Genomic DNA, 13,594 nt, shown 5'->3' on the forward strand with positions numbered 1-13,594 from the left:
TATATGTTTCAAAATATTTTGAGTAGCACATAATCATAATAATAATAATATATATGTATAGAAAAGCACAACTTATGGTTTGAAATCTGCTTTTAGAGTTCTGTAGAACTAGCCCATCCAAGAAAATTTTTTCTCCATACTCATATATATATTTGGTCCTAATATAATTATTTAGGACCAACTAAACAAAACCAATAATATATATATATATATATATATATATATATATATATATATATATATATATTTAGCAATCAACTATCCTACGAGGATGTCTAGTTGGTTCAATAGCTAAGAGCATGTCTTGTTTATTTAAAGATCCACTTATTTGCTAGGAGTTTTATAACTCAAATAACACATTTAAATGTTTCCAGTAAAAAAGTTTACCTTTCAAATCCCCTCCTCTCATTAATCTCAATAATTTTAGTTATAACAGTGCTTTTTATACCACTTATTTTTTAAACAAAATAAATCAATTAAAAATTAAGCTCATCTAGACATAGCAAAATCAAAATTGAACTATGTTGGACAGTTAGAGTGTAGGACAACTTAAAAATAAAATAAAAAATTGATGAGTCAGCCACCTTCGTATAAACCCTTCGCTAATTGTGAATGAAAAAAGGAGGGTTCAAAAAAGAGTATGGTCCCAATAATTACCAAACACATTTATCAGTCTTGGGCTGGACTGAAGTCCAAAGGCCCATAGAGCTACCCCAGCCTAAAGAGAGAGAGAGAGAAAAAGGAAAGTGCTGCACAGGTACAAGGACATATCTGGTCATGCAGAGTACTAACTACACAAATGGTATTCGCTACACATGAATCACAACTCACAAGCACATCTCTGCAATCTAAAGAACCAGTTTCAGCTAATGAAATTGAATTATAAGACAAGACAGACATGCAACTTTTGACTTTAGCAGATTTAAAATTTAAAGCAAGGTACAAGTTATGATTATTATGAATAGTACAAGAACCAAATAAGTGCCATTTTAAAAAGAATCAAGATGTACCTCACAAGGTGGCAACCACAAGCAATCTTAAGAACCATTTTCAGTTTATGAGATTGAATTATAGTCTGACTTTGATATAAGACATGAGAGACTTGCAACTTTTGACATTAGCAGATTTAAAGTCAACGCAAGATACATGTTATGATAATTATGCAATAGCACAAAAACCAAACGAGTGCCATTTTTTCAAAAAGATACAAGATGCACCTCACAAGGTGGCAACCACATCCATAATGTCAATATATGATCTAGGAGCAAAGATATGATTCTTTAAGACCACGGTACCATCTCTGTTTGGGAACAGAAGTAGGTGATTCTACAGTAGGTTTCATGAATCAAACTACTAAATACAAAAATACAACAACAAAAAAAAAAAAAAGAAAGAAAGAAAGAAAAGAAAAGGCAAATCGGTCCTACTAGTCATGCTCAATTTGGTGGTATGATTATCTGCCTGACATGACATCCAAGATGTAAAAGCAAATTAGGAATGGAATCATGCGCATCCTAAAGGATTAACAAGTCAAGACTCAGGAGTTATAAGCATGGACGGCCTTTATTGTCGATGTATAGCCATGGGAAAAATCGCTCCTTAAGCAGCAACTGCAACCTTTTCTGGCTTCTTCCCAGCAGCTTTTGAAGGCTTCCCAGTGTTGGTTTTTTCCGGTTTCTCAATTCCTTGAATATCAGTTATCCTTAGTCAGTTCCTGCAAAGAAGAAGCATGGGTCAAGAAAAATTATCACCGTGAGGTAGTGGAAAACAATTGTTTAGAGAATAGATTTGAGAAATAACTGACGATGTCCTTTGGTGCAGCAATAATTCTTCCTTCTCTTTTTCTTGAATATAATTACCTTTGCATCTAATGCCTGAGAGAGAGAGAGTGAGAGAGAGAAACATGAGAAAAGTATAAAGTTCCTAACAAAAAAGAGAAGCTGTAACTTTTTCAGTGATTCACAAAAGCCATATAAGTTTGGTGCCAGCAAATTTAAAAGAAGAAAGTGAATAGACAACTATAATGTCTATAAACATAGTGATCACAGGAATAATTTTCTTCATAGAAAAATTAATTATTATCATTGTGATATACATAAAACTTTACTTAGACAATGATATAACATGGGGTTATATTAGGAGATCTGCATACATTTCTCCTTGCCTTGCATTTTATAATTTTTTCAACTTGTACCAACACCTTTAGGTAGTGGTTTAGGAGGTTTCTTGGGCATTCAAAACCAGCACCCCTCCATCCATCACTAGTTTGAGGAATATACCCTGCTTCTATTTGGCCATTTGGCTTATCATATTTTTTTTAAAACTTTCAAGTAGTCCACCTTGCAATTTCAAATCAAGGTGAAGATTATGCAAAAGCACATTATTGGCAAACATAGAAGCCAACCCCAAGCATTATGGCATGGATTACAGAATAGCAATTTCAAGATAACCAGCACTTTGCTTGATATAAAATTTGAATAATCCCAATTTCATTTCTTGATTTTCCCCTTGTTATAGAGTTGGGATCATAATCACAACTTAACATATAACATAGTAGTTAGTTTTCATTTAATTTGTGAAGCTACATAAGCTCTGGCTACTATTTCTTTCTCTTTGTCTTGCAGTCCATTTAGACAGAAAGTTCTTCGTGGAAAAGTTTGTTCAGACCTTTTTAAGAGGCTTCATGTATCAAAATGGATATCTTTCTCTGAACTCAAATATAATGACTGCCTCTTCTCAATTAACTCTTCAAATTTGAAATTCCACTTATCCTAATCAAATAATTTTGCAAGAAATGTATACTATGAAACAAACATGATTGCAAAAATTACATGCAAATGAAAACACATATGCTGGATGTAAAAGCGAGAGAGAGAGAGAGCGAAGATTAGTGTCACACTCACATGCTCTTCAACAACTGCATGAACAGCTGCATCTGGTAATAAGACCAATAATGGTCTCGCTACTAGAGCCAAGCAAAAGAACCTTGTTCAAAATTAACTGCAACAGAAAGAGATGGAAGAATTAATAAAGAAATCACTTTTTTGAAACAAAAAGATAGGTTGTTGAATTTTTGTTGGGAAAGTAAACTACATATAACTTCCCAGAAAACTATAGAAGACTACACAATTGAAATCAATGCAATCTCAAATCCATCCCAATGCCATCTTGGATTTGAAAAATGCCTTCAATAACATCTCCTTTGTTAAGGTAGAGAAAGCATGGATCATAAAGCTATTACATGGAAAATTAGCCCGAGCAGAAATGAACAAGGAAAATAAATGTAACTTTTTTTTATAGGTACAAGGAATATAAAAGGAATTTTCTTTAAGCTGAATTGCAATGTCTTTTATATATATATATATATATATATAAGTAATTTGCTATGTCCATTTTGGTTTGCTCCATCAGGTGAATGACGTACACCCAATTTGGCACCACTTAACAAAAATTTAATTTATTGACTTGAAAGGTCCAAAGACAGCGTAAAATGCCAATTGTCAAATTGGATAGGCTTCTAAATTTATCTTTCTTCTAAAAGAAAAATTTATTGAAAAGGATTAAAAGGGGTGCAACCAGGGCCTTTTATTTAAAAAAATGTGAGCACCATGAGAAAAAAGGAAGCTTATTTACTTTGGTTGTAGGCCACCAGAGAATATTGTGATCTGAAGGCTTCTAACATGGTCATTATAGAAAGAGTATTCAGCAATATGTGAAAGAGGCTAGTCAACATGTGAAACCAGTAACCAATACCATCTAAGATTTTTTACGAGAGCTTTTTTGAAACTGGTTTACCTACAAATTAAGTTTAAGATACACTTCTATTTTTACATCTTAAACTACATTTCAGCCACTCATTTAATGACCACATTGACCCTTAGCTGCTCAACATCCAATATTACTATGCATGAATGGTATTCCACTTGTTTTATAAAACTTTCTCATCTATCTCTTCATCTATTAAGGTAAACCAAGACTACAAAATAAATCCAGTTTCCTTTCTTTGGATATATCATTTTTGTTTTCAACTTCCTTCTTTATTATGATATAATAAAAGACAGACGAACCTATGAGGCTTGAAGATCAGACCGAAGTGCTCCCTTTTTTAGCAATAAGATCTGCTATTTGAGTCAACTGATAAAAGAAACCAATAACAATAATCTCATCATTGAGAAGCAATTGATGATCTATCTTAACATATTGAAATACTCAATGGCCAAAAACCAAAATGATTCCACACCCCCCCTTCCTCCTATTTTTGAACAAAAGCAAGACTAAACTCCCATCCATACTTCGTTAAATCCCACCAAAAGAGCCATAATCCTAGGGAACAACAATTATTTTTCATCAAACCCTATTGAAAAGAAAAATTCCAAGCAACATTCTAATGTTGAAAAGGAAAGGTCAAGAGCACAAATCAGAACTATTCATGCGAGTACACCACACCATATGATATCCTATATTAGCAGTAAATCTAGTTGCATGCTTGATGATTTGTAGCAATAATGGCAAAACTTAGGTACAATTCCTTAGATGTTGTAACTTAGGTACACCAATTAATTTTAACTGTGTGGCTGCATTGACCAATAAGCATAAAAAGTATTATCTTCCTTCATGGACAATTAAATTCAACTAGGGCCATGCCTGCACTGCCTGCTTTGTCACCTTGAAGGGCTATGTTGTCAGGGGCCTTCCAAAGTTGTTGACTGTAGTGCTTCTTGCTTTTCCAAAGGATTGAGACTGCATATAGGCTCTTCTTGCTATCTGTTTCTCAATCATTAAGTACCTGTTGTAAGCTTCAGAAACTGTCCATATTGAATGGAAGGACAGGATGTCTTGGAAGGCAGGTTTTAGACCACTCAATTACCTAGCCATAGCCACCATTTGTTCCTCATTTCATTGAGGTCCACTCAAGCTACTGATTGATGAAAGGACTCTGTATTCATCTACAGTGCCATGTTGCCTCAAATTGTGCAAGCTTTTGTACAAAGTTTACATGTAGTTGACAGGAAGAAATTGGTTTCTCATTTTCTCCTTCATCTTTGTCCAATGTCATACTTTCTTCTTCCCTCTTCTTACTCTTTGAATTTGCAATTGTCCCCCCACCATGCAGAGGCTCTCCCTCTCAGCCTGATGGAGACCAATTTCATCTTCTTAGAATCTTGAACATCATAGTATTAAAAGATCCTTTCAAGATGATTCAACCAGTCAACAAATTCTCTAGGATTCAAGCTCCCTTTCTGGCAACTCAATCTTGGGAGGTGGATACACAACTGGCCCTTGTCTAGGCACATGAATTGGTGCTTGCTGTCCTCTGAAATTGCCAAATAGATTCTCAAAGTTGTTGTTCCTGTCAGCATCAGCATCTTTAAATTCTTCACCATTACTCTTGTAATTGGCAAGTTGATTCTTCCTAACTTCTTCCGTTAACCTCCTCAGCAATTCTACAGCTTCCTCCAATGTAGTCTGAGGCTCAACCACATGATTTTGGTCTTGATTGGCTGGCACTTTTACCTCTGGTTCAAGATTTGCAAAAACTTTCTTGTGCTTTTTCCTTTTTAATTCTGTCTGCTGGTGCGAAGATCATAAAACCTCTCAAGAACAGTGTTTTCTCTTGATGCCACACAAGTTTCAGGCTTTAATATGGGCAGCAGATCAAGAGTCTTGGAGGGTTCTTGAAATTCAAAATTTAAAAGACTAGCTTAGGGCCCTTGAATACGGAGAGGTATCATGCCAAAATGATGGGGGGAATGAGTTTAGGAATTGGAATGGTGGACAAGGCTAAGTTGCTTAGAGTACGGTTCGGGTTGTATCAACTCTTCAAGAGACGCACTCTTGGAAATACCTCTTGGTTGTATTTTCTTATTGAATATAACAAACTGATTACAAAATGCAAATGCTTGCCTATGTATGGTTACATAAGGATGCACGCCATTGGATCGCTGCAATGCTCTAGGCTCCTACCATTTGATTGGTTCTTTTATAACTAACTAGGCTCCTTAGCTTAACAAACCATGTTACAAATAGTGCAAACTTGCTAGTTGTTACAAAAGCTCAAACACTAGAGTAAAAGTAGCTATAAAGATGCACAGGATCATGTTGGTCCTTAAACTTAGAAACTAATCAACAATCAAACTACCCATATGTCATAATTTCATAAAGAGGTTAGTGAAGTCGATCTACTCATGATGTTTTAATAGTGAAAGAATTTCAATGATAGGACCAATTTTGCATGGCTATATTCAACATAATCATGGGTCTAGGTTTTGATAATGAAATCTTACAAATAAATAACACTACCCAGTTCATAAATCACACAATCATCTAAAATTTGTACTAGCAAATAATTATTAGTATAAGAATTATGTGCGAATAAATTTTTATTTTATTTTAAATTGAACAAATAAGAAATATAACAAAAATAGTGGCAAAAACCTTACCAATATAATCACAATCCCATCGCACAGGGAAATAGAACAAGCTTGAAAGACTAAGCGTATGTTTGGATAGAGCTGAAATTTGTTTTCAGCTGTGTCCAGCGTTTTCTGCGGGTACCGTGCACTGTTCACGGGACCCACAAACTACTTTTTTTAAAAAAAAAACTTTAAAACTGGGTCCTACGAAACTATTCACACATTTAAAAATTATATTGCTACAGTGGTTTCAGTTTTCAGCAATAAATGGTATCTAAACACACCCTAAGAATACCAATATACCATTGTATTATGGAAGAAAATCAATCTCCGTTTGGTAGCCGAGAAATTACATAAAAGAAAGACAAACTTGATTTTATTTCATTTGCTGAGCCAATATTTACAAAAGCATAACTATAAGTCTCAATTTCTTCTTCAGTTGATGATGGTAGTGGTGATGATAATGATAGTGATGAGGAAGATGAGGAGGTGTTTGAAGTTGAGAAGGTATTAGGAATATGTTATGGTGACCCTAAAGAGATAAAAAAACACGAGAATTATATCTTAAGATATTTGAATTTCAAACCAAAGTTTAAAGTTGGGAACACATATATGTCATTGTGCACCTATGCTAACAAAACTGCACTTCATTTCCACAAATTACTCTAAACTTTGGTTAGAAATTCAAATACCTTAAGATATAATTAGCATGTTTTTTTATCTCTTTGGGGTCACCAAAACATATTCCTAATATCTTCTCAACTTCAAACACTTCCTCATCTTCCCCATCACCCTTATCACTATCATTATCATCACCACTACCATCATCAACAACATTTTCTGTTCCAAACTGATTCGCATACTCTTGTAGAACATCATTACTTTTAATTAGGGAAAAATAATAGCATGATTTTTCCCACTTCTCTAGCAACAACAAAAAATCCTCTGCAATTTCATTCCTAACCTGATTTGCCAAGGATAAACTTATATTAGAGCTTTGCACTTAAGCATGAAATTGCCCATACATCAATAGAAGAAAATAGACTCAAACAATCTACCTCTATCTCTGGATGGTTTAACTTGAGATTTTCACAAGCATACTGATTCAAGTTAACTGCCCATCTTTGCAACAACATACAAAGGAAATAAATTAGTTCCAAGACATAATGATGATGATAAGTTGACATCTAATTCAGGTTAGTATATTTTGTGACTTAAAGAATAGAACTTACTGTAACAAAATATAAACCGAACAAATCAATTTCAAGACGTAACCCAGTTAACATAGCACCACAATTGGAGTAGAGGTTTAGCAATGTCACTTCTGGGTTAGGGTGATCTTGAACTTGAGAAATTTCTTCAAGTTCAACCCCATTCATATCACACTCATAAGAAATTGTTGATGATGCCTCACAGCTACTATGCCTCTCTTCTGCAAGTTTGTAAGGAGGAAAAGATAAAAGAAATAATAAAGGTTTTCAAATTTAAAAACACAAATACAATTTGATGTGAATAACACTAAATTCCAACCTGCTGGTAACTTAACAAATATGGCATATGGCAATATATAGAGCATGTCACAATAATAATCACAATTGGGAATTGACTTTCTCTTTGTTGGATCAACCTGAAAAACAGAATTTAATCGCTATCACATTATATAAAAATCAGAAAACGTATATAAGGACTTGAAATCATACATTCAAAAGAATCCTAACAATTGTTAATTTTTCAACCAAACAATCCAATGAGTTATCATCCTAGATTTCTGAATAGAATAGGCACTTACTCTCAATAAGATTATGACATTCTGCATGACCTCTGGAAAATTTTTTTAATTAGAAATAGGCATTAGCAAGCTAAATATTGAGAACCAAAATCAATTAAAAGATGGTGTTAAGATGATACTTACCGTATTCTCAGCTCTATAATACCATTGAGATGTAAAATAGGAACTTTCATCCACAGCTTCAAACATCTCCACAATCTTGCAGATATAACTAGGCTTTCCTTTAGCAGCCTAAACACAACAAACAAACAAAAATACAAATTAGACTATCAAAATAAAATACAAATAAGTAGCATAGCACTTCAAATTAAAACTTACCTTAACATGAGCATCATCATAAAGATTATGAAAAATTCAACCATCGACCTCTGCATGAGTGTAATAGCGTAGAGCTTGAATAATTTGACCAGAATCATCCTTACTTCTTAAGACCTAACATTATTATCACAGCACTTATTAAGAAGATTTATAATATCTCATTACATACTAAGGAAAATTAGCCCAAGCAGAAATGAACAAGGAAAGTAAATGTAACTTTTTTTATAGGTACAAGGAATATAAATGGAAGTTTCTTTAAACTGAATTGCTATGTCTTTTTTTTATAAGTAATTTGCGAATGTCTATTTTGGCTTGCTCCATCAGGTGAATGATATACACCCAATTTGGCACCACTTAACAAAAAATTTAATTTATTGACTTGAAAGGTCCAAAGACAGCGTAAAATGCCAATTGTCACATTGGATAGGCTTCCAAATTTATCTTTCTTCTATAAGCAAAATTTATTGAAAAGCATTAAAAGGGGTGCAACCAGGGCCTTTTATTATTATTTTTTTTTTTAAAATGTGAGCACCATGAGAAAGAAGGAAGCTTATTTGCTTTGGTTGTGGGCCACCAGAGAATACTGTGATCTGAAGGTTTCTAACAAGGACATAATAAAAAGGGTATTCAACAATATGTGAAAGAGGCTAGTCAACATGTGAAACCAGTAACCAATACCATCTAAGATTTTTTACAAGAGCTTTTTTGAAACTGGTTTACCTACAAATTAAGTTTAAGATACACTTCTATTTTTACGTCTTAAACTACATTTCAGCCACTCATTTAATGAACACATTGATCCTTAGCTGCTCAACATCCAATATTACTAAGAATGAATGGTCTTCCACTTGTTTTATAAAACTTTCTCATCTATCTCTTCATCTTTAAAGGTAAACCAAGACTAAAAAATAAATCTATTTTCCTTTCTTTGGATATCATTTTTGTTTTCAACTTCTTCTTTATTATGATAAAATAAAAGACAGAGTAACCTATGAGGTATGAAGATCAGACCAAAGTGCTCCCTTTTTTAGCAATAAGATCTGCTTTTTGAGTCAACTGATAAAAGAAACCAATAACAATAATCTCATTATTGAGAAACGATTAACGATCTATCTTAACACATTGAAATACTCAATAGCCAAGAACCAAAATGATTCCACCCCCTCTCTCCTATTATTGAACAAAAGCAAGATAAACTCCCGTCCATACTTCTTTAAATCCCACCAAAAAGCCATAATCATCCTAGGGAACAACAATTATTTTTCATCAAACCCTGTTGAAAAGAAAATTTCCAAGCAACATTCTAATGTTGTAAAGGGAAGGTCAAGAGCACAAATCAGAATCGTTCATGCGAGTACACCACACAATATAACATCCTATATTAGCAGCAAATCTAGTTGCATGCTTGATGATTTGCAGCAATAATGGCAAAACTTGGGTACAATTTCTTAGATGCTGCAACTTAGGTACCCCAATTAAATTTAACTGCGTGGCTGTATTGACCAATAAGCATAAAAAGTATTATCTTCCTTCATGGACAATTAAATTCAACTATGTGACTCATTTTTTTTATAGGTAGTATGAAAAAAATTAAGAAAAAGAAATGTACGAGCATCTGAATGCAGAAGCCACATAGAGAAGTGAATTCACGGCAAGTGCAAGCATATATCTGCTCACATCAGTACCCAAAGTACTAAAAACAATTACGGCAACAGAAAGGCTGTATATGCTATCTATCTCAAGCGCATCAGTGACACTAACTAATTGCCTTTTTCTACCCAAAAATAAATACTCAACAAAGCTTATCATCAAAAACATGTACTAGTCTAAACCTTAAACAACTGGTTATCTTTTTACTTATCAATATATATATACACTAGTCTTTTTTTATAGGATATATATCTACTAGTCTAAACCTTAAACTCAGAAAGAGAGAAGCATATGAATAATTCTTCATATAGATCTATGAATGAGCCCTGAAGGACACTCTGGTGTAAGTATGTGACTCATTGGCAATGCAGCAACATAGTTGAATTGAATTGGGGAACCAAAGGTAGTACAGAAACTGTTTGAAAGTTTTGTCCAGAACTATAAAACATGCTAAAGTACATAACTTCTCCCTTAAAATAGAACTATAATCATTAACTCTGAATTTCCATCAACATGAGATACTAGGCAAAACCCATTACTTTTCTTTCCCTGCATAATTTATACTATGATGCACGGACACCGACATGGGTACGTATACGATACAACAACATGAGAAAGTTTTTGAAAAATTATACCATGAACAAGTAATTTTTGAAAAATTATAACATGAACGGCAGGTATGACACCGGTATGACATGAGTACGGCACCCTAAATAGTGTCCCTGCACCCTAGAATTTATATGTTATGGAAATGATATCTGTGACTGTGACTATCAATTAACAATGCAGCATTAAATTACCACCACAAAAAAAAAATACAAAGTACAAATGAACACATAGTATTATAGGTAATCACGCAAATTCAATAGCAACCCACCTTGTCATTCACCTCGCAGAATTTCAATCTCTCGGTGAAAATCGAATCCCCATTGCTCAATCTCTTCACCAATTCCAGTTCGTCCTCCTCGCTACTCCCACGCACTTCGTCGTCGCGGTCTTTGTCTTCTCTATTCGATGAGAAATGACGAGTGTTGGACCAGTACTGGGTGGGTTAGAGAGTGGTGAAAATGTGGGCGGCGAGGAAGGGTTTTAGGGGTTGGGTTTTGGAGAGAGGAATTGGGAAAGGAAGAGATGGGTTTGTGGAGAAGAGGGCAGAGGCGTGGCGTCTGTTCGCCATGGATGACTCATTGAGGTCAGTTCTGACAGAGTCATAGTAGTAGTAGGGTTTTAGATTGTTGGACTCTCAGATTGAGGGTTTAGATTTTGAAGGCGTAATTCTAGCAGCCCGCTAAAAGTCACAACTATTGGGAAAAAGGTTTTTTTGGGAACTCTCTTAAGTCTTGACTACGTCGGGAGTGAATTTTGAAAAAATCTAACTGTTGTATTAGGCGCCTCGCTCGTCCCATCAAATAAAAGGACGCAACATTCATATTTGTAAAATTTGAAGGTTAAAAATCAATTGATATATCATCAATCAAATATTTAAATTTTGAGAATTTGTAATTAAAATTATGTAAAAAAATAAGTTTGTTAATCGTATAGTAAATAACATTTACTTACCAGATAGCAAAACGGATGAAAGAAAAATCACGAGTTGAACACTCAAGGATGGTGGTTGACTGTGGAATATGGAGAAGGTTGTGGAGTTTAAATGTATCACCGAAAGTACGTATGTTTGTATGGAGAGCATGTTCAAATATTTTGCCTATTTGGGACAACTTGCATTGTTGAAAGACAAAAATTGACCCACAGTGTGAGTTGTGCTGTTAACAATTTAAGTCTACTGCACACTTGCTTTGGGAATGTCCTTTTGCAATAAATGTATGGGCCCTTTGACGAAGAAAGATTCAGAAATACTCTAACAATGCTCAAGATATCTTCATGTTATTTCGTTGGTTGATAGATAAACTTTTTGTGGGGGTCCTTTTTTGACAAAATGTCCAGGCCTGCAATAGAAGCGAGGACCCTGGGCCTTGCTGTTGTGTTAAGGAACTGGGCTTAGTTCACCGCAACTAAAAAAGCTGTTTTATGAACCAAGTGGTGCACAGAGCGGGGATCCAACAATACATATATTCTAACAAGCAAGGTTGTGTGTGTGTGTGTGTGTGTATATATATATATATATATGATAGGGTACGATAGAGCGCCTACCGTGAAGTCGTCTATAGAGGTCGTCCGTGACTCAGCCAGTATTGCAAGAACCCCTGAAAACCTTACCTATAACTACCTCGTCCAAACAGGAGGAAGCTTGGACGAGGTCCACATGACCAGGGAACGAGACGCCTCGTCCTAAGAAAGCCGCGAAGCTCATCCTGAAGGAAATTCGTCCATAGGAGGAACGACCGCTATTTCTAAGCTAAGTACGCTCGACAAGAAGATACTAGAACGAGGCTGTCACACTTAGGAAAATTTTCAAGTGTAATTTTACAACTCCTTATTATACGTATAACTTCCGGTAACTGTTGTGTGAAAAGTATATAACTCCTAAATGGTTATGGGAGTTATCTTTAAATCCTTACACCTCCTTGAATTCAGGGGAGGTTATAAGTGTGATAACCGTCTATTAGAACACTATATAAACGCTCATTCAGACAAAACAAAGGTACGCGATATATTTCCCAAAAAGTTGGAACTCTGAAAATATAGAGAAAAACTAACTTTGCCATCGGAGGGTTCTTGGCCGGCAACTTTGGTCACCTTTGATCGCTTTTCTTTCTTTTCCAGGCCATCGAAAGAGTAAGTAGTCCTTCTAAGTCCGGAGCATCCAACCTACTGATTTTCTTCGCATTATTAATATATATATATATATATATATTGAATAACAAACAAAACAGTAAAGGAATAGTACTTAAAGAAGAACACAGAAAGTTAAGGATTGCTAAATCAATGAGGAGTATTTCGTTGCTTTTAATTGAGGAACCACACAGCGCTCACTAAGACATGTTACAAGGTCCAAATGAACTCAAAAATTACAGACTTAGATGGCCCTCTCAACCTCTAAGACTTGCACAGTTTGAACCCTTATGAATCCGAGTATGTTCTATAGTGGCTGCCTTGGTACACCGGACAATATTTCTTTTCTCCTTACTACTTTATTTGAGTGTTGTTGAGGACCAAAATTTCATAAGAAAACTCATTCCATGAAAAGTAAGGAAAGACCATAAGCCTTAACAAAAGAAAGCCCAATTCATGAAACTAAGAAGGACCATGAAGGCCTAAGATCCCAAAAAGAAGAAAAAAAGAAAGAAATAATAATAATAGAAAAGAAAAAAAGAAGAGGATCTCGGTCAGACCAGAAGACATGCAGCAAGGATCTCAGTCAGGCCAGAGGATATGCAACAAGACGAATCAACATCAAGGCCTATGTATGTTTAGATTTCCAACAAAGAACAAGCCATTAAAAATCCAACAAAAAACCAAGTAT

General features: G+C 34.7%; 1 protein-coding gene across 5 annotated transcripts; it reads right to left on the minus strand.

The window, feature by feature from the left end:
- Positions 1-1,127: 1,127 nt before the first annotated feature.
- On the minus strand, positions 1,128-11,509 carry LOC142634133 (DNA (cytosine-5)-methyltransferase CMT3-like). Of its 5 annotated transcripts, XR_012844051.1 has the most exons (11): positions 11,048-11,509; positions 8,521-8,634; positions 8,326-8,433; positions 8,203-8,234; positions 7,944-8,040; positions 7,646-7,845; positions 7,472-7,537; positions 4,068-4,134; positions 2,904-3,000; positions 1,805-1,874; positions 1,128-1,714 (listed from the first exon to the last, which is right to left on the minus strand). XR_012844051.1 is itself a non-coding variant. In XM_075808411.1 (8 exons), the coding sequence occupies exons 4-8, from the start codon at positions 8,227-8,229 to the stop codon at positions 7,090-7,092; spliced, it is 678 nt and encodes a 225-aa protein (XP_075664526.1). In that variant the 5' UTR covers positions 8,230-8,234; positions 8,326-8,433; positions 8,521-8,634; positions 11,048-11,508; the 3' UTR covers positions 6,462-7,089. The 5 variants fall into 5 exon arrangements, 2 of the variants coding, with proteins under 2 accessions (XP_075664526.1, XP_075664527.1); XR_012844050.1 differs by lacking the exon at positions 4,068-4,134 and having other exon boundaries at positions 1,801-1,874; XR_012844049.1 differs by lacking the exon at positions 4,068-4,134 and having other exon boundaries at positions 1,129-1,714.
- Positions 11,510-13,594: the final 2,085 nt, after the last annotated feature.

The sequence above is a fragment of the Castanea sativa genome, chromosome 5 (assembly GCF_040712315.1).
Source record: "Castanea sativa cultivar Marrone di Chiusa Pesio chromosome 5, ASM4071231v1".
NCBI classification, from domain to species: Eukaryota; Viridiplantae; Streptophyta; class Magnoliopsida; order Fagales; family Fagaceae; genus Castanea; species Castanea sativa.